The sequence below is a fragment of the Eleginops maclovinus genome, chromosome 22 (genome assembly GCF_036324505.1).
Source record: "Eleginops maclovinus isolate JMC-PN-2008 ecotype Puerto Natales chromosome 22, JC_Emac_rtc_rv5, whole genome shotgun sequence".
Classification (NCBI taxonomy): domain Eukaryota; kingdom Metazoa; phylum Chordata; class Actinopteri; order Perciformes; family Eleginopidae; genus Eleginops; species Eleginops maclovinus.
This window is the reverse complement of record NC_086370.1, coordinates 9,711,191-9,736,719: the sequence shown is the minus strand read 5'-3', so window position 1 is coordinate 9,736,719 and position 25,529 is coordinate 9,711,191. Positions and strand designations below refer to the sequence as shown.

At 41.8% G+C, this 25,529-nt stretch overlaps 1 protein-coding gene across 2 annotated transcripts; it reads right to left on the bottom strand.

Annotated features, from left to right (window-relative positions):
• Positions 1 to 238: 238 nt before the first annotated feature.
• Positions 239 to 25,514, bottom strand: LOC134859216 (striatin-like). 2 transcript variants are annotated; one of them, XM_063875583.1, is made up of 17 exons: positions 25,175 to 25,514; positions 15,069 to 15,172; positions 12,572 to 12,645; positions 9,985 to 10,063; positions 9,042 to 9,206; positions 8,533 to 8,668; positions 8,288 to 8,450; positions 7,322 to 7,432; positions 5,966 to 6,112; positions 5,725 to 5,861; positions 5,049 to 5,224; positions 3,891 to 3,938; positions 3,683 to 3,804; positions 3,436 to 3,603; positions 3,204 to 3,344; positions 2,213 to 2,401; positions 239 to 1,812 (listed from the first exon to the last, which is right to left on the bottom strand). In XM_063875583.1, the coding sequence occupies exons 1-17, from the start codon at positions 25,385 to 25,387 to the stop codon at positions 1,643 to 1,645; spliced, it is 2,343 nt and encodes a 780-aa protein (XP_063731653.1). In that variant the 5' UTR covers positions 25,388 to 25,514; the 3' UTR covers positions 239 to 1,642. The 2 variants fall into 2 exon arrangements, with proteins under 2 accessions (XP_063731653.1, XP_063731654.1); XM_063875584.1 differs by lacking the exon at positions 7,322 to 7,432.
• Between the last annotated feature and the right edge of the window lie 15 nt (positions 25,515 to 25,529).

Genomic DNA, 25,529 nt, shown 5'->3' with positions numbered 1-25,529 from the left:
AGTAGCCCTGGAATCACTGAGCCTCTAAGTTTTTCGTATGTATCAAAGTTATCCAGTGTGTATCTTCCATAGATATACAGCAAGCAGAAGCTGCTAATGGCTAACTCGGTATATGTTAAATTAGTCAAAATGTAAACAATGAAGAAAAGATTAATCAAAACAGAGCATTCAAGCTGTAGCTCATAGCCAAACACTGAATTCATGACATGTTTGCCAAATGACCAACATTAGATCCCAGTAAACATTTTACAGCAGGTTTTATTTTGAACATACTTTCATATACAAACCAGTGACTGAGAAAATGGCTCATTTGAAGCTGCACTCTACATGTACAACATCTTGATTGACTTGTTTTTTTTAACCCAGGATAGCTTTGTCCTCACAGTAAACTGGAGACATTTCTTTGTCTTCCCTCAGTGTTGGATGGTGAACTCATTATTTCAAGGTAGTCCCACAGTACTGCACTAATTTCTGCTAAACATTGGACTACTGTAAATATCCGGACATGATACATCACATTGTAGTCGAGCATGTCCGCACAATTGGGGAAAACTACATACAGTACAAGCCATTCAATTCACACAAGAGAAAACTGGCCAAAATTAGTTAGTACTCCTAAAATGGACATCTAGAAGTTTGAATTTTAATTATTTAACCAAGATGGTTTACTTTGGACACATATGCTTGCAATCTTACTTCGGAAGTGTACAGTTACTTGAATCTGACAAACAGGCATTATATTTAATGGTCTGTATCACTCTACCAGCTTTGAAATGCACAAAATTGATTCCCCAACCACACTTATCAAAAAGGAGCACTCAAACTCACGCTGCACAGTAAATTTTAAGACTGAATATATATTTTTGTTTATTATAAGCATTTGTAATTTTACATCCAATGTTAAAATCGACAACATTGTGATAAACCAGCTCCGTTTCTCCACCGTCCCCTCCCTCCCTGTTCCCCAAAACAAGCTTGATAAAATAACATTTTTCAAGACCTTTTAAAGCAAAGGCACATTTGTCAATACGTGTTTTTAAAAAGGAAAAAATAAAGGCAGGCCAGCAAGCAGAGTCAGTCTGGGAAGCAGAGGAGAAGAAGAAGTGAGAGGCTGCCATGACAGCTTCAGTGAGCCTTCAGTACCCCACATTTCTGGAACAACACAACACAAAACCTGACTTGGAGTAAAAGAGCCCGGACCTGGTATGAGAGAGCGGGAAGGTTGAGGGGCGGGAGGGATTTGGGATGCACGTGAAGTCACAGGGGCAGAAGACCGGCTTGAAACCTAATTTCTCCACTCCTCACTCTTAACACTTGTCCTGAGCCTGCTAGTTACAGAGGTTAGTCTGTCTGAGGAGGGGGGGCACTGTGGCGGGTCACACCCAGGCCTGCCTGGATGGTAGATGGGGGGGACAAGAGAGCAGATTTCCTCCAGACTGCCCTCCCTGCCGACCCTTGTCATGGAGAGTCACGGTCCGTTATGAGGCTACATAGTCTGCCAGTGGGACAGGAAACCAGTGGGCTGTGAGAGGTGGGACTGGGCCCCTGCCTGAAGGTCCTCCCACTCATGTGTCTCTATTGGTCCCTGATCATGGGAGGCTGAGTCCGAGAGCGGGGCTGCAGGGGGCGACGCAGCTCCGCGTCATACAAACACTTTGGCGAGAGCGTCGGCCCCGGCGCTGGCGATGTAACATTTAGTTGGATGGAACGCCACATCGTGGATCGACTCATCAAACTTCTTTCTGTGAGCCGTGAACTCCTGGATGCAGGTTTTACTGTCGAGGTTCCACAGACGGATGGAGCAGTCATGACCTGCGAGACAACATGACGAGTTATATAAGTAACTAAGAGCAGGAGTCTTAGACTTAAAAACAAGATTTGCATTTGTAACCCATGCAGTTTGTTTTATATGAAAGCCTTATTTACAAAAGCTTTGCTTTTACTTGTAAAGAAGTAAAAGTGTGTAGTATAATTGACAAGTTCGAAAATGCAAAAGTGGAGCTAAAAATGAGTTAGGAACATCCATTAGTTTTCTCTACGGATGAGTGTAAAACTGATTAGAACAGATCAGACTGTAAAAGTATATGACATTTTTATAATTATCAGTAAAATAAGGCACACTCCTGATCCACTTAACATTATAGTGACTGAATCATCTCTGTTTATTCAGCAGGTGCGTAAAAATCGAAAATGTATATTTTCTGGTACTTACTGCCTGACATGAGGTACAGTCCGTTAGGGTCCACAGCTAAGCTCGTGACAGCGTCCAGGTGAGCCACCATGGAGTGAATCAGCTTCCCGCTGTTGTTGTCAAAGAATTTGATGTGTCTGTCCTCCTGCGCCGTGATGGTGATGGGAAGGGTCGGGTGACTGAGGACCTTATTGATCTGACAGGGAGTGCCTGATCAAAACAGATAAGCATCATTAGACGTCACACAGCAGTAGAGGGGACTCAGACCAGCTGAGGGGGCAGTCAATCTGAACGAGATCAGTAGCTAAACATGTCTGAAAGTATGTCTTTGAGTTAAATGATTTTTTACATGTTTTTATTGTATTCTATAAACTACTGACAACATTTCTCTGTGCTGGAATTCAACACACACTGGATTGGCGGCCATACATGTAGAGATAAAGATTGAAGAAAAATCTGGAGCGGTCTCTTGTTTTTTTCTGGAGACGTATATAATATTTCCGGTCAAACGTACATTATTTGTATAACGCATTTTGAAGAAAATATATAAAGTTGATGTTGAATTATAGAAATATAATTTAATATAGATTTTACATTAGATAAAAGTCACGAAGATGTTTGCGTATTCTCTACATTTTCGTTTAAAAAAAATGATAATGGACAGGGCATAAATGTTGGGAAACACAATGCATTTTGAGTAAAGGGAGTAACACTAAAAATACAACATTGTTATGTTATGCACAATTTGGTCTAAAGTACTTTATTATTTTACATAGGAGTAATAAAACAGAAACTCATTTTAAAATCAGAAGATGCCTGCTAGTGACTTCCTTTCCTGCCACTAGATGTTACTCAAGAGCCACATTTTCTGATCTCATCTTTATTGCTGAATGCAAAATGTGTTATATAGAGTAAAGTATAAAGTCTGTTTCATTATTATTAGCTTGGAAACCAGTGAAGAATTTTACTGATTGAGGTCTAAATGCAGCAGCCTTTGACTCTGCAAACCTACCCGGCTCCAAATTGGACTCGAGACTGAGGACCAGCTGGCGGGTCTCCATGTTGAAGAGTCCGATCTCTCCGTTAGTGAAGGATGAGACCAGGTGGGCCGGTTCACTGCACACCAGGTCTACTGATGAGGGAATCCCCAGCTCTGGTTCACAGAAAGACAGGTACATTAATGTTGACTATTCAATTGAAGCCAATAATAAGGAAAACAAGGTAAGAATACACGTTTGAAGTACTTTTGTCTTCGTTGAATACTGCGAGGGCGGGGGAGGTGGTGTTGGCGTCCCACAGTCTCACGGTACCGTCTGCAGAGCAGGAGAGGAGGCGCTGGTGTGCACTGCTGTACACCAAACCCCATACGGAGTCGGTGTGTCCGCACAGCGCCCCCCGCAGCATGGATGGGTCTGAAGCAGAGAGACAGTCAGTGACAGTGATCAGATTTTAAAATCCTCAGGTTCAAACTAAAACACATGGCGCTGGTACCATAGGAGTCGTAGGGGTCGATGTTGGGGTTGGGGGTGTTCCAGCACTGAATAGTCCCGTCCACCCCTCCGCTGAAACACTGCTCCCCTGTGCTGCTCATCACCACACTCAGTACAGCCCCCCTGTGGTTTCAATGATAATCAATTAGCAAAGCTCCTCTCCTAATGCTTTGATGGAAAAACGTGTATTTTATGCGCAGTGTTTTTACCTGTGAGCCCTGAAAGTGTAGATTGGTTCCACATCTAAAGATGCACTCCTGCAAACAAACGATGTGTTCATTAATGGAACAGAAAAAACATGGAAAACAACAATGGCAGCTTGAAAGGAAAAACTTGTAACCTTGTGGCATTAAAATGTATTTGAAAAGATTTACGGTATATATCTTTTATTGCGTTGCGTTTTTATATTACCCCCAAATGTTTCGACAAATTTCAAACTCTGGGAAATGTTATTCAAGGCAACAGTCCATTTCAACCGGTCACCTTACATGACGTTGTATCCCCCCTTTATTCAAGCATCACCAATGTGGTTGTCTGCCAGAAAGTGTCATTAATTTACTTAATTGCTTACTTTACCAAAGGGAAAAAACACATTTTTATGGTGCAGTGTTGCATTTAAATAATGTATAACTATATATGATTATATATGTATTTATAAATACAGCTAGGAGCCTATTCTGGACATTCTCTGTCTGCCTAAGTGTGGGATTTAGACTGATTTCTAACATAAAACTGCTTTATTCAGTATCTTTTACTAGTTTAATGCAATGTCTCTTTGCTTTGGATGGGAAGAGACCTCTGCGGATATTAGGCAACAATAAACAATGATGGCAGAAGAAGACATATTTAGCGTTTGATATCTGTCGAAGATGAGATTCAAAGGGAAAGGAGGTGAATTATTTCAAGCCATCACTGGCTGTTCAATTTCCTGCTATTGTATCATGAGGTTTTATTCAACTAACACCCCTGAAACTACATCAGATTGTGTGGGCAGCAGAGCTGTGACTTTACGTAATGAGTCTTGTGTCAGTTCTTTGTCACATGGGGACAGCTTCCTCCAGCTGAATGGTGTCATAGAGCAGCAACAAAGACAAGCTTTCCTCCTTATGGGACTGTAAACCAACAACAGTTTCCCTCTCTAATGATGCTCTGTCTGCTGCTACAGGTTTAAAGACACTGAACCACACACACACTGCTGTCTGAGTACGAGTGTCTAATCGAGCTGATGAGAAAAGGATGGATAAATAATGTGGATTTAAAGCTGTGGATTGTCTTTCGAATTTTACACCAACAGCAGGAATCACTAAATGTGTCTGTGTTGTACTGGAAAAGTGTTTGGAATGGTTGTAATCAACTTGTGTACTTACTTTTTGGCGGGAGCTGTCTTTTGAAGGTTCCACATCTTGAGTGTGTGATCCTCGGAGGCAGTGACCAGGACGGGTTCCACCGGGTGGAAAGCCAGAGCGCGAATCCCATCAAAATGGCTCCGCAGAGTGAATTTGGGGTTCCATGTTTTTCTCATGGCATCCTTATTGTTGCCAATCTGAAGGGATATCAAGAAACTCATTAACAAATTATAAGTGTTTTTAATTATACTCTTAAAATGAGCCTTATTTAGCTTTTCAGTCTTTTTACAGATTTAAATGAAAGGAAAGCTTTTCCCAAAATGTAATTTCTTGAAGTAGAAGGTGAGCTTTTGATTACAAAGATTTCGTTAATATTGTATACCCTTCTTCCATATATGGGGCATCTGTCCTAAGTCCATTTTATGTGATAGCTTTGATAGCTACACTCATACTACGCTCAGTATTCCAAATGTTTTGCCCAATGTTTGTGTGTATGGATAAGCCTTAAATGGAACTTGCACTAACACTTGACTTCCCTGGCGCGGTCTGTAAAAACAGCAGTTTGACACACAGATGTGACACATGGTCACAGGCAAGAGGTGGGACAGCTGTTTCGCATGAGAACATAAACAAAAATCATTTTTCCCAGGATATAGTCTCTTGGCTCTTTTAATCTATTTGGCCTCATCCTACTCACATCGTACGCCAGACTGTCCGCCTCGTTGGCCACGGTGAGTCCAGCCAGCTCCCCCAGCCCAAGCTCGCTCTCCATGGCCTCGTCTGTGCCCATAATGAACGACTTCCCAGAGGTAGGTGGGAAGGTCAGCGCCTCAACTAGGGTAAGAACAAATGAAAAAATACGTAAACTGCTACTGATAGACGGATGAGGAGGATTCAAGCACATGTTACTAAAAACAAAACACTTTTTTCTGGATTACCTTCATCAGGTCGGTTCCCTTCATGCTCGTTGAAGCGGACCGCGTTGGGTCGGGATTGGGTGGTGGATGGTGGAGGCTGCATGTGGGACAGGTCCTCTGCATCCCTCAGGTTAGCCAGCATGTCCTGCAGCTTGGACCGGTTTGGTCCTGTTTAACGAGGCAGGTTAACAGGGTTAGCAAACAGACACACAGTGATGGAAAGCAGTGAGAGAGAGAAAAGAAAAGGCAAAAAGTAGGAAAAAATCAAATATTTCATTACAAAGCTGTGAGTACAAGCTGAAAAAGAGAATGCATATGGGAGGAAAGGAAGCACTGCAAGGGAAGAGAACAAATGAATAAATCATAGTTTAGAAAAGAAGAGAAAATGAAGAGGAGTCAGCACCAGAGTTCTTGTTAGAGGAGTTGAAAAGGTAGAAAAAGTGTTGAGATATGTTTTTATTCAAGTGTGGCAGAATCATTTTACTGACATAAGTCTTTCTGGGCCTTTAGAATCAATGAAATACAGTATAGCAAAAGCACAACAGCTAAAAAAAACTCAGATACTGATAACCTCTTCCACAGGAAAGAGATAAAAGTACCAACACGGTGTGAAGATCAAAAATAGACTCCTGCCTACACCAGAGGAGGAGAAAGTCAGGTGTAAAAAGGAGGTGTTGAGATTAAATAAAAAGTGAGATGAACCGAGTTATTTGATCTCATGATTCAATCATAGTTGAACACAAAAAAAAACAGAAATGCAGAGCTCTGGCCATTAATGTGAACTCTAACAGCTCTCTAACTGAATGAGGCTGAAGTGAGGCTTCATTCTGAGCGCAGGAGCATTCAGCTGAGTCACTTCACGGAGGAAAAGCTTGCCATCAAATTACATCAGCAGATTAGTACTGTAGTATCAACATGGCTGACAGATGAGGATGAGGATGAAGATGGGGTGTTATTATGATTCGAGGACATACTGATGTAGGAAACAGAGCTAGCCCAGATAAGACAGGGATGGACGTGTCAGCATGACTAACCCTCACATAAATGTCTGACATTTGACAGAGTGAAGAACAGGATGAATAAAAGACAAAACAATTAAACGGGACGGATAAAGCATGCATCAGGCATTACATACAGTGTGTTTGGGTAGGGACATGAAGATTTAGAACATTCACAAGAAGACAGAGGGGACATTCAGTGTGAAATGATAGACAAAAGGACAGAGCAATGCTGAGTAGAAGGCATAGTAAGGAGCAGCTCAAGAAGGAGATGAGAAAAAAACAGCCAAGATGTTTTTGTTTTAGATCCGAGGCTTGTTGGCTGAAAGTCTACAGAGAGAGGAGGAGGAGGGAGGCAGCGACGCCTGAGAGGACTTACTCTTCACCCCCTTTTTCCCCTTGCGCTCCTTTCTGTACTCCTCCTTGAGTTTGGTTATCATGCCCGGGTCCACGTCCCAGGCCTCAGAAATGGGACCTTGCTCGTCCTTCTCTATACAGGGGGGAACAAAACCAGACCGAGAGGCTGTTGAGGAACTGCTCTGGTCGAGGCCCGAGTGGAGGGGCAGCGGGGGGCGAGGGGCAGAGACCTTACTCAGACAGGGAGCGTCTTTTCTGTAAGCAGGCCACTACCGCCCCAGTTAGATTAGACTGATAACCATGTAGTGTAATCTTTTTAGGAGTGCGTGGGGGGAAGTTGATGTCATGTTTGGAAATCTTTCATTTGAACATGTCATGATGTATCTAAGGAATTGTTGGGGAAACATAGTTATTTTTCTGCTTTATTTACACATTTTTGTCAAATACAAACTAAATATAGGGCTGAGTCTGAGTTTCTATCAAGTCCCTATTTCCTCACCACCAATTCCCCCTTAAGTCATCACACCCAGAGTAAGTAATTATATCCAATCTTAAAATCCTTAGTGTGAAATCTTTATGAAACCAAATTGTTGTGCACAATTGAAATGCTCAAACACACGTTCAAATTCAAAGAAACTCCTCTGCATGACATCAAGCCCATTTATTTTTCAGGCTTTCGGTCTAAGGACCAGAGACTCAAAGGGAGTCATGTTGATTTGCTGACAAAGGGGAGAGGAAGAGACATGGTTGTCACGGGCTGGCTATGGGAACACACAGTGGAAAAGATCACAAACTATGGGTTAAACAGAGACACATCAAAACATCATGATTTATGGCCACAGCGTGATATGGATGACAGGTACTCCATGAACAGTCGCCAAACTATAAAAAGAAGAAGATAATTAGCAAGGAATGTATAACTAGGAACAGGAACTATAACTAAACACGATTCCAACTTTCCTCTTTCACTGACAGACCCCTGACTCACCCCAGTCTGTGCCGTCCCCGTTGCCTCTGGACTCCGGTGAGGTGTCCATCTCGTCAGGACTGGAAAGGAAGTCAAAGCCCTTAAGTGCCTCCTCTGTGTCAGGGTCCTCGCTCGTGTCCATACTGGCCGGCGTCGTTGAAGACGCGGGCTTCTTTCTCAGGATCTTGGGAAAATATCAGTGACTGTTATTAAAAGCATAGCAACAATTTCTGAGGGCAGGAGATAAGGGCGGACTGTTTCCTTACCGTCCTAGACTCCACATGAGGCCTGTCCCTCCCGTCGCTGTCCTCATCATCATCTTCATCGCTGAACTCTGCTGCAGCATTCTCGATGAACTTGAAGGCCTCCAGGACAGCGCTGGTGTCAGAGAGCTCAGATTTCCTGTGGAGGAACAACAACGCAAGCATTACATAAGAATAATGTGCTATAGTGATTATAAAAAGTATTGGGGATTCAGCCAATCAGTCTTAGTGCAAAACACATGTGGCAAATATTGGTGTATTAACGTTAAGGCTGTCCTTAACAAAACTTCAAAATCAATGAGAAAACATGGAATCAATCAAAAACAACTGAAGACACAAGAACTCGTGGTCGATTTGAGGCTTCACAACCTCCACATTAATTCAGCGTGATGATCAAGGCTTGTTTCAAATGTCACTACATTTAAGACATAATAATGAATGTAATGGACGTGTAACTTGTAATATTGTTGTAGCAGCTGTGTCTATAGATAGCTTTAGGGGAGAGCACTTACCCTCTGCTGCCCTTTGTTGATGCGTCTGTCCCATTGACTAAAGGCTCAGTACTGGTCCGTTCCCCCGTCCTCCCGCCTCCGTCCCCAGCTAGTCCTAGCAGCGCTCGGACCCGCTGGGATTTCACATCTAAGATGGTGTCTGTGTAGCCCACCTCCTGCAGGTACCTGAAACAAGGTTAATGAACTTGGTTACCAATACCAGCATCTTTATGTATACTGTTGAGTAGAAGACTTTCAGAAGGGGAAGATGCAAACACATTGAAAATGAGTCTTTGATAATGCTGCAAAAACCCATAAATGAACAATTTGATAACAATGAATATTTACTACGAAGACAACAACATGGTGGGAGATGAGGAATAGTCGAGTACTTGTTACTGTGTAAAGTGTCATGTCTTCCAGCAGTAGTCTAGCTGATGGTATCAGCTTATTTGAGGCACGATGAGCTATTCATCAAATATTACACCGACCCTGTGAGGATACAGAAGCTCCATATTTGAGGGGGCGTCTGACTAAAAAGGGAGGGGTGTTTCAGCTCATTATTGATCCGTCCCTTGACACAGAGTCGAGAATAAATTGGCTGCCTCATCAGCCGGCATGTTGGGGCCGATGATGTGAGGCAGCCCGATGGTGTCTGGTTTATTTACGCACAGACTGTAGCGTTGGCTGACAGGATAACTAAACTTCACTGAGCCCGCTGGGTATCCCAGAGAAAACAAAACAGAGCATGCAATGTCAGCTGCAGCCCATGTGAGGGAGCTCCTACACATGGTTTTTCTGAGCACTTCTGAGCCAGTAGTATACTTCATGAAAGTCTGACACAAATTACTATACTTTCGCAGAGTAATGTAGCTTGGGATCTCGATACAGGTCATTTGCAGAGCAGGGATTACATTTTCTGGGTTGAGGTCTGTCACAGAAAGATCAAAGCATGTGCTCTTACTGTCTGAGGAGCTGACGGCCTTGTTTCCAGGACAGCTGATTGTTGAGCGATCCAGAAGACTCATTCTCGTTGGTTTCATCTGCAAATGAGGAGAACACAAATCAGGGCTCCACAAACAGCACGGCCTTCCACATCATTTCCACTCTGTAAATACGACCAAAACATTCCTGCATAGCAGCATCCTAACAACTACACTCAGCATGGGGGCTATTAACAAGTCAACATTGGACTAGAGTTAAGTGGAAGAGGGTCTTGAGTCTTTTTTATGTGACTGTGAATCAATATAAAAATAAATCAAACATTCTGGAAACAGTCGGGCAGTATAATGAGTATTTACATTGTAGCCCATTCACATATTTTGTTCTTTGTTGGATGTGGACCATCGTTATGATCTGTCAACATGTGCAAAATAATTGCAATCCTTATTCCATGTATTTGCATCCCAGTTAATACTGCCGAGCTTAAGCTGTGTACACAGCACTGGCAGTGAAGACAGAGAAGAGAGTCATTAGCAAAGGCTTTCTCTTAATGCTACAACAAAACACTGGATATTTAATCACGCATTCTGACACCTTCAAAATGGCTGTTCAATCCCATGACATGCTGCGAAGAGCAAAGATGTGTGTGTGCGCCTGCAGCACCCAGAACAACAACATAGTGTTTATGACACTAAGTCTACGGCCCTGACTAAGCAACGGTGGGATTCAAAGATCTCTTTGATATTAAACAATGTCAGCGCTCTGTCGGCAAGTCTGCTGGGAATTTTTCCATGGGCAGAGAGACGTGTTAATAAGATTTAGAAAGAGAGTGTGTGTGTGTGTGTGTGTGTGTGTGTGTGTGTGTGTGTGTGTGTGTGTGTGTGTGTGTGTGTGTGTGTGTGTGTGTGTCTCGAGAGGTTGACTTGGCAGGGCAGAGAGACGGGGGTGACTCAAAAAGTGGGTCATGCCCAATTCAGGAGAGCGAGGATCGGGCAGGTGCATCACGAACACCTCCCACCCCTCGTCTCACCCCTCTTCCCTCCCCTCCTCCTAACACCTCTCCCCTTCATCAACACTTCAAGGGCTCGGCTGCTTTGAACAGCCCTCCTCTCATGAATAGAGATGAGGGGAGAGGAGAGGAAATGTCGCAATTCGACTTAATGATGGGACTTGAACATGAGAGGCCAATTAAACTACGATAATATAACAAGGAACAGGTAGAGCCGTGACACAGGGAGGACACCGAGGCAAAACTGGGTACTGTAAAGGAAAGAGGGAACACTTAAAAGTGAGGGAAGCATTTCAGACATTCACAGTCATTTTTTAAAGTATGTTAAGCTTGATTCATGTGATCTGTGTTTTTCTTACTTGCGTCAGGTGGTGAGGGTTTTGCTTTTGTGAATTATACATTTCTAAGATGATGAACAGGCATTAAGATTGAGATTTGACTCAGTTTACAACAATCTCACCACTACATCAATTGTGCAGCAGTCTAGAAACCTTTTTAATAGCTTTAGGATCAGGTTTCTAATATATCTAAGTCCTTAAAGATGTCTAATTTGTTATAATAATTTTCTTTGCAATGGGAGTTTCAGGATGCAATCTTAAGTGTTCTGATCATTCAGATTGAAATTGTGTCTGTACTGTACAGTGCTTATTTACAAATCTGAATTCACCTATTACCTATAAAAGAATTGTTAGGTGTGAAAATTGTCAAAGAAAGATGGAAAATGCAATTACCTACAGCTTGATTTCCTTAAATGTGCTAACATTCAAAGAGGTTTAGTTCTATCTACAATCACAAAGTAGGAAAGCAGCAAATGACCTTTTCTCCAACGTCAACAAAAGTAATCTATAATCTCTCCAGCAAAAGATTATTTGATTAATTGTTACAGCTCTATATACATTTAAATAATCGATATATATCCCTCCAGTTATTTTGTATAATCCACATAACATACTATATTGTTGGAACTACTTTCTGCAAAGGAAATAGTCCTTAAATAACTGAAGGCAGTTCTGTGGATTATGTTAATTAGGAGGAACACTGTTTTTGAAACATGCCGTTTTGTTTCCTTGAATGCAAATGTTCAATGTTTTCAGCACCACATGTTTGGGTGGATACATAAATATCCAAAGTAGACATTCCCAAACCTAGGCAAATAAAATCCTAACTATTAGCATGTCTGGAAATACTAGACAGAGATATCACGAGAGTAAAACAAATGTTTCAGTAGTTTGGGGAAACTATTATGACAGGTTTATAGTTTGTGCCTCTGTGAATTAGCAGTAAGTAAAAGTATGGTTGTTCTTATTAATGCTCTTAGTCTGTAAACATCTTTAAGTCAGTTTGAGCACAACTGGTTTGTATACATTGCCAGATTGCATCTTTCAGCAGTTCAATATTTGTTCAGAAGTATATCCGTTACAACAACAATGGTACTCTTCATTCAGGAAAGGACAGCAAGAGCAACGCTATAAAGAAAAACAAGCTGCAGCATGAACGCAGCAACCACATGCATCCTGTCCCCCGAGGTATGTGAACGCAACAATCCCACTGATTTATTATGAAGAGGAGGAGTTGGCTGTTTGAGACACCATTGACTTACCTGAGTCGTAGCTCGGAGGCTTCATGTCACCTTGATTTAACTCTGTCCCATATTTTAACTTGTGGTACTTTGCTCTGTAAGGAGAGAAGGAAAAAAAGGTTGGAGGCAGACAAATAAGCATCCAGGCTGATAATGAAAAAAAGGTCTGAAAAGAAGCTATTTAAAAACTCATTATGCATGGCATCTGAATAATAAGCTTTGAACGTCATCCCAACTTGCTCCACTTTTCCCAGACACGTTCTCTTATCAGACAGCTTCACTTGTATGTAGGCTGTGTGGAAAGCAATTTCACAACATTAAAGTGAATATTTCAAAGATATAAATATGTGTCATGATATAGGAAACAGAGCTGCAACAAACGCCTGTTAGCTTTTAATAATGTGACCCACTAGAAAATAGTGGAAAATGTCCTTTAGCTGGTTCCCTGGTCCTCAGTTCACTTCACTTTTTATGTAAATCAGACAATAAATTACATTTACTATTATAGAAGACTAGGAAATCCATCAAATGTTGGCGGTTTAGAAGCTGTCTTTGCAATGCACATTTATTATTAGACTCTACTCATGTAAAAGAAAAACTTTAAAGAACTTTGTTGTCATTTGTTTGACATTCAAATTAGTACTTTTGCAAAAATGGTGTGAAACAGTAATAGGAAATATCATCACAATATGATTCCCCCGAACGGTTGTTCACACAAAACTGTCTGCTTCTAAAAAAATATATAAAATGCTATTTTCGATAAAAGAGCAATGCAAGTCTTGGGTCTTTTCGGCCTTTGCATTACTGAGGTTTCTTCCAGTGCCGGCACACACACCCTCAGAGTAGAGAGTCAACACTGGGACAGCTCTCACACCTTCACTTCACAAAGCCCCGCCTCTCCACTCACCCTGTGATCCAGAGGAAGCAACCCCCATCCGAATCAAATTTATTTTAAATTGAGTACATCCCACATTCAGAAAGCCTTTTCTGAAATTGCTTTCAGTACTCTTGTAGACATGACCTGTTGCTAAGCAACCGGGTACAAGTGTTAGTAATTCTGGGTTACATCGCTCCTGAGGCTCCAGTATGCAATGATCTCACCGGAGAAAAGTAGATAAATACACACTACAAACAGCCAGAGGACAATTCCATACCTATCCGACCTGATGACAATATTACTCAAAGAGCACAGGTCAGCAAAATGTAACCAACCTCTGAGCCCGTCCACCTCAGACGTAATAATGCTCTCATTACCCTAAGAGTAGACAATCAAATTCAGGTGCCTGCAGTCAGTCGTTTTCATCCGATACCCGTACCAGTTTTCACTTTTGTAACCTTTACTTATCCAGCAAACAAATTGCAGATTAGTCACTTTCATTTCTGCATTGCTTTGTTTTGCATTCATAGAATTCCACACATTCCCAGCTTGAGGTTGTCTATCAAACCTAGACAAATCCTATGTGTTTATCAATAATAATCCCTAATACTTAACCACAGGAAACTGTGGGAACACACAATTACAGTAGGTAAACTGTATCAATGTTGACAGTCTGTAAGTCTGTAACTGTGAGGGATGTAACTGACATGCTGATAACATCATTTAGCTTTTTGGTTTTCCATTTCTGTTACAAAGAAGTGTTTTCAGATTCCATTTAAAAAGGTCTCAATAAACAAACCGTTTTTTTAGCAGTTACTTTGATTACTTTGTGTTATCATCAATGGGAATGAAGCCTGAAACATCTAAGTGATGACGCTGCTTGTTATGATCTGGATTCATCCTTCGAATTATCCACATACAAGAGGACCATTTCTTCAGTTTGTGTAGAGGTCCACTGCTACAGAGTCTGTGACTGAATGACATACTGGATGGTTCAAAGTCACATTAATAGACATGTTGAAGTCACCAATACAGCTCTCGTTCCAGGATGCAGCCATACGACGAGGAGAAAGGGAAATGCAAAGAGTATCACCACTGTTACCACAGAGAGCTTCTGTGAGGGGACAATGCACAGTGGAATGAAAACAATGCAAGTCTTCTGGTTTACTAGAAGTACAAAGCTGCGACGGTGACCTCGTCTTGGGTGGTAAGAGAATTCCTCATTCCTCTTCTCCCGTCAAGTCCTTCTATGTATGATGCTGACGCGTCATCAGCATCATACAGAGCTTTCATGCCAGGCTCTTTTGACATCTCTCCAGCTCTGTCACTCCAATACTGTTTCTGCTGAAGCCAGCTGAGACATCAGACCGGTACGCGTTGAATGTAAACAGTAGGAAGCTAACTTTAACGCAATCCTCTAACGCATTATCCAAGGGTTGACTCTGGAGTGTGCTAGCTCTGTGCAGGTGCAGCAGATGTGGATTTGTTGACCAGAAGAATTCTCACACAGCCATGTTCTGCTTTTCAGCAGGACTTTATTTTTAGGAGTGTGAAAAAACATGGAAATACTGCTTTTGATCACCGCTCTATTTGTGTGTATTGTGGGTGGGCTGAGGCAGCAGTGGGTGGTAAGGAACTCACCTCTCTTGCTTCAGCGCGTACTCCAGCATTTTGATCCTCCTCACAAGGTCTTTCTTTAAGTTCTCCTGACCTTTCCTCTCCCCTTGCAGGAATGCAATTTGGGCCTGCAAACACAGAAATAGGATTGTCAGTTCTCATTTTAAAAGTAGTAAAAGATGTATAGTAATTCCTTTATTAATAGATTCAATGTTTCCGCTACTTTGGCATCTTAGATATGAGCCTGCTCGCAACAAAGACTTCAAAAACAACCTCCACGAGGCAGCATCTGAGAACCACTACTTCTGTCGGGACTGAAATAGGACGATGTCAAATCAATATGCGTGGCATGATGGGAAATAAAAAGCCAATCTGTACTATTCTATTTTAATCTAACATACTCACTCTCCCACACACTAAGCGGCCCCCTCCCTCATCGAATATCCCCTCCCTCTGCACACTACTGTCTCTCTTCAGTAACAGGCAGCAGCTGTCGACACACTCAGTCTGAGTCAGCATTACATTACATTGCATTGCTGCGTAGCACACACAATCACGTGTGTGTGTGTGTGTGTGTGTGTGTGTGTGTGTGTGTGTGTGTGTGTGTGTGTGTGTGTGTGTACACACTGTTGAAATGAGAGGGGTAGTGGCCAGCTCACAGTGAAGCATGCAGGGTATGAGCTGCAGCAGTAAATCAAACAGAGCAGATCTCACATTGCGCAAAACTGTATTTTACAAACATTGTAATCACCAAAATATATTTATGTCAAAAGAATTCAGTCTTACACATGTACAAAACGTCAGGGCAGATACAATTACTCAAGGGCATTGACTCTACATTACTGAGCTTTCAGCAGGAGTACTTTATCTTGTGTTATTATTATAGCAAATCTTTGCCCATCTCACACTTCAGATTCTCGGTGTCACAATCCAGTTAGGAATCTATTTCACCCCTGTGCAAAAACATCGAACCCTGTCCTTGGGCTGAGCTGCAAATGAAACATAAATGACTGTAAGCTTACTGGTTTCATGAGAGTCACTATCTGACTAAAAAAAAAAAAAAGAGGAAAAAGGTTGTCATTATTTAGGTCATTATTTAGGCTTTTAAATCTGAAAAACGTCTAAGGACAGAGTACATCTTCCTAGAACATACCAACAATCGAAATTACTATGACGCTGAAGCTTTTACATTCTCCAAAAGTCGTTCTCAACATGTAGTCTGAGAAGCAGACAGAAACCAAAACAAAACACGATAAATCTGTTCCCACTCCGTCCAGTATCAAGAGGTACAGCAGGGTGAGTACGGTAAAATTTCTAAAGGCTGTTCACAGAAAGGAGGATAAGTATGCTGTTGTTTCCATTTCTCCAAAATGACACTCTTCTTGAGCTTCAGTAGCCTAAATTAAAGCAAGACAATGAGCACAAGAGGTGTTTCTCAGTGCCACCCTGTAGTTACGTATGGGAAGACACTTATTTTGGATAACCAAAAATGTCAAATCAAATCTGAAACTGAGTAAACCATGAGCACAGAAGAGCGGTGGGGATAAATAAAAGCACCAAAAGCCTGACTTCATCTGTCTGACTTCAAAAAGGAGAGCGCTCGGGAAAGATTCAGTTTATAAAACCAGACGTTAACATCTTCCAGAGAATGGATATCGACTTCCCTGCATGTCACTCTACATGCAGAGGATGGTGCGAGTTTGAGTGGGCTGGATCACAGTTTCACACGGATAGCAAGTAGCACTGCTGCTGCCTGCAGTAATGAGTCATGACAACACTTCTGCCTCATATTATTACGAGCACTTCTCTCTATCCACAGTTCAGAAGATTTCCATAACAACCTTCCAGCGACAGTCCATTAAAGGTTGGGGTTAGGGATCTCACTTTGACAATGTGTAAACAGCACCAAGTCACATGCTAGCAGTCTGCACAGATGCCAACAATTGATCCTCGTGAAAAGGTGCGTCAGCACAGCGCATACATCACTCTACCTATTACCTCTGCACAGTCTCCAATGTCTTACTCACCCAGTTTTATCTGCATCAGCTGGATCCATAGTAATGCATTCAGGATTGACAATAATGTTAACAACGTTTAGTACGCTTCTGACTTTCCACATCCTCAGAGGCAGTATTATCGAGCATGAACCGGGAAGGCATAACAAGAAAGAAAGGTGGCTTATCAACATTGTGCAGACCAGGCAAGTCATAGAGGAGTGTGCCATTCACCTTTATTACCTGAGGAAAAACATAGATCTGTAGCCGGATGGGAAAGAAGGTTTTTAAGTAATGAACAACTGGCTTAAGAGATAAGACACAGAAAATGGACACAAATACACATAAGGAAAATGTTACATATGGAAATTGATCCCTGTTTGGATAGTGCCAGTCTGTGTGGCTCCCAAAATAACTAACTCTAAAGTGGCTCCAATCCAAATATTGGTGAGGACCATGGCTTTAAAACTGTGTCACTGGGCTGCAGAACCAACAAATCATTAGGCAAATTGCAAAACTATTCTCCATTAAATGTCTCTTGATGTCCAGCTGAACACAGTCGATATGTCTGGCTCAAATGCTGAGCAGAGAGGCAAAAACATGTATAAATGACCTGTAAAAAGTGCTTGGATTTCTTAAAAATACAACTATTTGACTTTAACAGTGAGAGACAAAGCTTGCCCACACACTAAAGCCCAACATCAAGAGTGCACAGGATGACAAAGTGGATGAACAGCTTGCTAGGCTGTTCATTTGGACGCACATTGACTCCTGGTTCACTGTGATAAAACTATACATCTGCGTTGATTGATATAGCGAGCATCTATCCACTTCCGTATCCACATAAAGCGCTAGCCTAGGGACCCCTGGCGTCCTGCGATGCCAGAGACAGAGAAGAGTGCAGCTCTGTGAATCTCTGGCTCGCCATCTCTCCGCCATCAAACATTAACCTTGGGAGGAATGCAATGAGTCGACTCGGGCCATAAAGAGACACAGGAAGCATTTAATTCCCGGCCTCACACTGCCTGCATTATTGGGTCGCTGGATAAGGGCTCCTTAGTCTGTCTGAGTGAGAGACAAGTAGAGCGGGGTGTCCATCCACAGCGCAGGGCTTTTCAGAGACAGGAAAAGGACTCACAAGAGAGAGGCTAAAGGCTAGGGAGGAAAATAAACACCAGTCACTGGCTAAATGCTGGTACGCTAAGGTAAGAAGGTCACATTACCTTCTACTTTGGCATGAAGTCAACCCTAGTTTGTATATCAATTTCTTCTCTTAATTAAATCAGTAAACCGACAGAAACACATAAAACGGCAAACACAAAATGGATTAAAAAAGATATAGATAGCTATTTGCAATTACGGTAGGTATTAGAAGGAAGTAAATATTCTATATCCCTTTTTAGCGCCATTTAGGTCGGGATAGGTTCGTCAAATTTGGCTGTTGCACCACTAAATTAAAGCTGAAAGGAAAAACTGTTTTATTTCTTAATTTTTACAGCTCTGTAACTAGCACGACATTAACAGTAAACTTTTAGGGTATTTAGGGACACATCGTTGGAAGTGAATTACACAGAGAGCAGGAGTAAGAGGAAAACAAAGCCACGAAATGCAGTCAATGATCGCATGATGACTATCAATGATATTGTAGAGATTTGTGGATTCCAGACATGTTTTCTTCTAGACTTGTTCTGCGTCATCACCAAAGATAACTACAACACAATGAAGCCATTTTAATCTAGCCAGAGTGAACTCAAATCCAGTGCACCGCAGTGGCAAAACTGAGCTCCCTCAAATGTAAAAGAAAAGCAGCAGATAAACCTCAGGGCCTGAACACAAACAAAATGGTCACACATGCTGGCCCTTTGGCCGCGGGCAGGGCTGAAGAAGAAGGGCTGTCGTTTATCCCACGTTTACAAAGTAAACAACTTTTCTTTCAGTTAACACCGGATTTACTCTCAGTTACCGCAAACCACTGAGCACCATGATGGCCGACCTGATGACTATCCAAGTACATTCCGCACATGCCATTACACTAGTAGCAAAGGGGGGAAAAGGCACCAGGAACCAAAAGGAACCAGTGCCTTGGGTGCCAGGGACTTTGACATGGCAACAGCTGAGTATGTTGTATTTGTTTATCACCTAAGATCAACAAAACCTCTCAAAACAGATCCATTTAAGTAGGTTAACATCATCACTCAGTCCAAAAGAGTGGGCAAGATTAATAAAATGACTGATTTCTGAAATTAAAGGATTCAGTTTAGATGGATTATCCATTTAACTTGCTGAAGTGTTTTCAGTCATTTAAAACCCAAGTTTCACATCCATCTGTTTCTGCTCAGAGGGTAATTTTAGTCTCTGCAATAAAACTGGACATCTTTACACAGTGTGTCTGAGAGCTTCTGAAAAAGGCCACATAATGAATACTGTATGCAAAGGTATTACAAAACCATCTAACTGTCAGGTGTGAATATCACACACACTGTGAGGGCCATCCACTGCCCCATAGACACAGTGCAGTGAGTTACACGGTGAAATACTGAAGGCTTGTGATGGTGGCTGGAGCTCACCCCTTAAAATGCAGACAGCGCACATTGATCCAGCGGCTCATGTCCACAGGCACAGATTAAGGATTGCTCTGAGGGGCCAGGGTGAGACGGTGAGCTGCTCAAACTGGGATTTAATAAAGATTTTCTGCTCAGTTATCTGGAATGAACCAACTGTGCCATTCATCTCTGTACAAAACCCAAGAAACTAAAGAAGATCTTTACACTGCCAGAGATGTCTCACAGTTTACATCTTCTTTCTTTTCCTTAAAGAGAGTTGTCGTTTCCATCCCATCACGAGTTTCCACTTGAGTTTCATTTTACACTTTGCCGTCACACAGCTGACGTTAAGTTGACACTGCAGTGCTACTTTACAGAGGGTGCGAACAAAGATGCTGGGCTCCTTGAGGACAAGGGTGCATCCCATGTTGTTGCATTAATATAACATGAGGCTCTTGGCTGACATGCACACACTCACAAACTGTATGCAGGCAAAGAGCTACATTTTTGCACATCAGCATTTTCTCTGACAAATAAGGTAGTGTTAGTAAGGTGTGGCGCTGGGAGAAGTATGTTGGAAACAACATTTACAACAGCCTTGCAACGAAGCGGGTAAAGATGCACTGCAGGGCTAAGGGGAAAACCCAGATGTTGTAGAAAGTCTTCAAATTATAAGTCTGAAGATCTGTCCTGTTTCTAGTCAGTATCAGAAATGATCAGCATTTATGTAGTTTATCAAAAGAGAGTAAAGCATCTCAGACAAATAGTGAAGTTCCCCATGTCAAAACATCAAATGAGAGGAAAAGGACGGACAGAACTTTCCCAAATAAAAGCAGGGCGCATTTGAACAGGTGACATTGTTCTTTATGATTGACACTCCATGTCGGATGTGGCTCAATTTTGGGTATTTAGAGGTCCCCAGTTTGCATAATATGATGCAAGGAAACGACCAGGACGGAAATTATTCAGCATTTTCCAATATTTCAGTGATGGACGTAGAAAAAAAACAATAAAACGTTCTTTTTAATTGAAAAAGTTGACCGGCAGTTTCGGCCTAATTTGAAACAAATATACAATGAAGTAAAAATAATATAAATCCAGTCTTTTTTGTGGAAAAATGTACTAGAAATTCAATTGTGTGAAAACAACAATATAATCAACACATTGAGACAACAGCAATTAGATCTGGTGAGTACACCAATTTACAACTCTGACAGACTGGCGACCTCAGACTCGCTGTAAAACTGGGGGAGGCAGGCGACTTTGTGGCACAAGCAGGCAGCTGTCCCACACAAGTAGACAGATGAAGGCTGTAAGTGTGAACGAGGGGAATTAACAGGCCGCTCTGCAGCAGAGAGAGAGGCTCTGGTGGGAGTCCAACAGGGACAGTAGAGGAAAAGACCGGGCTTTGGTTAATAAACAAGAGTCCCTTCAGGCCCTGTCTGTTTAAATCTCTCACCCTTATCTGTACAGTGATTATGTCATATGGACTACAATGAGTGTGTTTGTGGTGAATATCACTGGAGTCTGTCTCAATCAATGACTGGTGATGGAGATATTTCTGTCTGGTTTAGGGAAAGGATGTGAGCAGTTATGTAGCTTCTATGGTCATTTGTTTGTGGAGCCTCAACTCTCTCTGTCACTATATGAGAGCAACATCATTGGGGAAACGGTATATATTTTTGGTTAGGAGGCATGTACTGTTTTGTACTTTCCCACTCTGAGGCACACACTGGGAGGGCAAACAAAAATAACTGCAGCTTGGGGGTGGACGTAGTATCAACTGAGGAATGGCGGTGACACCCATATTGGAATTTCTGAATGCCACTGTGCATGCATGTGTATGATTGTGCATTGGTTCAGTCCTGCTTATCGTCGTGCCATTGAACTAGATATGCCTCAGGGTTTATCATTAGTAAAAGTAAACATGAGATCACAGTAATAAGTCTGACCGAAGCAGGATAATTCTAGGCTGCTCCGGAGTACGCTGCCATAAGACATGAAAACAACTGTAATAACATGAGCTACAAAACAATTGTGCTCATGTTAAAGCCTTTTCTTTAGACATACAAGAAAACGTATTTCCATTCAAAGATAAGTGTGCAGTCTGCACCCGCATAGATGCCACCTTACACCCAGAGTCACCTTCAACCTTCTCCTGGTGTCAGGTTATGGCTGCTGTCAGATACTTCTGGCAAAGAGATACCCTAGGAGCAGGGATTTCCCCATAACTGGAGGGCAGATGGAGCACACTGAAGCACTGGCTGGCCTGACCAGGGCGTAACTTGACTCAATATCAGTCATCCGGTCTGGAAAAGATCTGTGCTAATCAGTACGGCAGGGGAATCAAATCAATATCACAATATAAACTACCGTTCAAAAGGTATTATTATTATTATTATATACATGTGAAATAGATTTAAGAATCATTTCATGATTTAAACATCTAGTTAGCTAATGTCTGCACTGTGTTGCACAGCGGGGGAAAAAACTGTAATACCCATTTTCCCCCAAAATACCCTTCGATTTTTAATTTGTTTTCCAGTGCAGAAAAGCGTCAGTGACCCGAGATCATTATTGAACCACAGCGATGCAATTGGACTCTAAATAGTCTGTGAATTCGTTTTTCTTTGGGCTCTCTGCAGTCTACTCAGCGGTTAGAACGTAACTGTGACTCCATAGTTTGTTCAGTTGATATTTCCAATAGTACCAACTTTAGACCAACATTTGATTTCTGTAAAAGTTTTAAAAAAGCTTTGCTTAAGCATTTAACTGTGCACAGTTTCATCCTATTGTTCAGTTTCATAGAGTTATATTTATCCCTTTTAATAGAGAGTCTGATTTAACCATCGTCCACTGTTTGTTCTAAATGTACTAAAGATGACTTTATTTGCAAACACAAAATATCATCTATTTGCAAAGAGTAGGGCTGTCCTTGACTTTCAAAATAATTTGTTGACTAACTCTCATATGATTGTTGATTGATCTATTAGTGGATTTATTTGACAGAGCTTTAAAACTGAGTAACTCAACAAAGTCAAAGCAACAATTTAGATCTTGTGTACCAGGGATGTGCTCATAAGTTACTTGGAAATAACTCGTTCTGCATGAGAAAGCATTAGAAAAAACAACTAATTGACTAAATAAATCTGTAACCTATCACTCGCTAAGCAGATAAGCTTGATTGAGTCAATTGATTAACAATGACCACTCAACTAGAGTCTAATTGTAATTGACAGCAGTCTATGCATTTTACAGAGGGCACAGCAGCAGGAGAAGTCGGGCATATACAGTACAGTTTCTGTGCTGCTCCAGCAGAGAGGAGTGGCTCTGACTGAGCATGACCTAACAGGCTGGCTGGACGACATTCCTACAAGCCCTGGGGTTTGCCTTCCTCCCAAACAGCTACGTAAGACACAGCTTCAACTGTCTTTCATTAAACGTCTACGCAACCAAGGAAAACAATCCTGGGAGGAGGCAATTCACTTGGTTGTGAAACCGCTCTATGTACTAATCCTAAGTGTCTTTGATCTAAAACCATGTAAGATAACATGCCTTTTGACTCTTTGATTAAAACACAAGTGTGTGGACATGACGATGAGCACTATGAGCAGCATGTTGCAGAAGGAAGTGGACCAAAAAGAACATACGGTACAGTAAATGCTGCATGGCATCTTCCATCAAGGCTCTTTGCCCACTAAAACTTTCTATTATTCATACATGTCTATTTATGTTCATCTAGAAAAAGCATATCTGTCTTTTCTTCCACACTGTGTGGTCTCTTTACTGTCAGTTAATCCAATAGCATCTATAGGTAAAAGTACTGTATATGTTTGCAATATGTACATATCCCTCAAGGACACAGCAAGGTTACATCCCCTGTGGTTTTTCAAAGCTTTCCAATATTTGCCGAGTTGTCATAATGCTCCAGTATAGTGCAACAGCTCTGGCACAGTGAATATTTATATGAGAAACAACAGTAATGGTCACAGCTGACAAAAGAGAGAATTTATTCTTGAAACCTCTTATACAGATTGGTACTGTGCTACAGCATTAGAGTACAATTGTGAGTAAGCCAGATGTTTTAATGCAGGTCCAATTATGTTCAAAACATCAAGCAGCCTCATACTCTGGGTTAGTTGCAACAAAAACAAGAACTCAAATTGAGAGCGCACTGTTTTGCCGCCACAAACAAACCACCCAATGAGGCATTAAGCAACCTCACTGTGCTTTGCCGCAGTTGCTGCTGCTCCACTGATAAGCTTGCTTCATGGCAGCAGACAGGAAGCTTATTTCAAGAGCCAGATGAGTCAAACCTCTACTACACTGAGCAGAGCATACGTCACCAATCTAAAAACAATGCAGTGTCTCCCTCTGGTCTTTTGTTGGATGAGGTCATTGTGTCCATGTAGCTGCTGATGCTGGTCAGAGAGTGTATGTGTTGTCTCTTGTCTCTGATCCAACAACTATGGCCACATAAGTAGGTCAAAATGATGGAAAGAAAAAAAGCATTTTCATCCAAACATTTGGCATGGAGATTAAGATAAATAGTAATAAACCACAACAATTAAACTCAATTGCTGGATAACAAAAGTAAGGCACATGGTGACCGAATCATTTTCCTTATTGTAGAGACTCATTGTAATTTCTAAAGGCAAGTTATGGCAACATTATAGACAATATTCCTGTCAGCCAATTCACCTGCAAAGATATGGTGAAATGACTGGTACAGTACTGCCAAACAATGCAATCAAACATTGAAAAAGTGTACTTGAGCTGGAAAACAAAACAAAGATTTCACAGTGGATTTTGGTATTTGCAAGACATTATCTTCATGTTTAACCAAAGATGTACTCAAAATGCCACAATGTAACTGAGTTGTATGACCATCAAGTACGAGTCAAATATAGAGTCAATTAGACTTATATATATACCAATTTAGCAATATCTATGACTTTGGCCTTTAATCAAAAGACAGGGAGTTTTATTTACTAGTGGATGTATCATGGCAGGTAGTTTTTGATTAGATAGATAAACAAGGTAAACTAAGTCAATGGTCTTATGTTGTAAGGTGTCGTACTTGATAGCTCTTAAGTGATCAAAGCACTCCACAAAGCTAATATCAATCCCACTACGTCTGTTTTTGTTGGCTTGGAAGTAAAATGCAATATAAATCAAGGCGGGGTGCTTTACGATTAGCTATAAGTAGGCAGGTAGCAGTTGCTTGTTTCTATGCAACGTCTTAGCATTACACATTCACTACTATGCAAGTAAATGTAGCTCTCACTCGGTCATTTATTTAACACTATGTAGCTATAACGCTACTCTAATCACCTGTCCTACAATTCGTAAAAGAAGCAAGCACGTTTAGGAGCTTAAGTCATAGTAAAGAGGTCGCAAACAGTCGTCGTGCAGTCGTGTTAGGAGGGCGCTGCAGCTCCTTTAGCTCCTAAGCTAAAGCTAACAAGCTAGCCTAGTAACCAGTACAATCAAACACAGAAACTCTATGATAGTTGCTAAAAGGAAGCAGCGCTGTTCCCCGATTATGCCACAAATATATAACCGTGTATACGTAATATTTAGTGGCTTTCACCTGAAATTCGGCGCGCTCCACCTCCCATTGTGCTCTCTCTACTTCGAAACGGGCCCATTCGTGCTGCAGGAAGTGCAGGATCCCCGGGATACTGTACTGCGCCCTGGCCGCCTCCCCAGCGTCGCCATCAGGCAGCGGTCCTTTCCCACCGCCGGCTAAAACAGAGTTGTTATTGTTGTTGAAGAACACGCCGGGCCCCGCCTGTTCGTCCATGGCCGGGCTCGGTGTAAAGGTCTGTCCGTTGTCTCGCTGGTTCGTGGTGCTAGATATCAACGGAAGGGCAAAAACCTTACGACTACGCTCGGTCTCCTCTGCTCGAGGGAATGAACTCACTTTCTGACAGCTAGCTGTCATT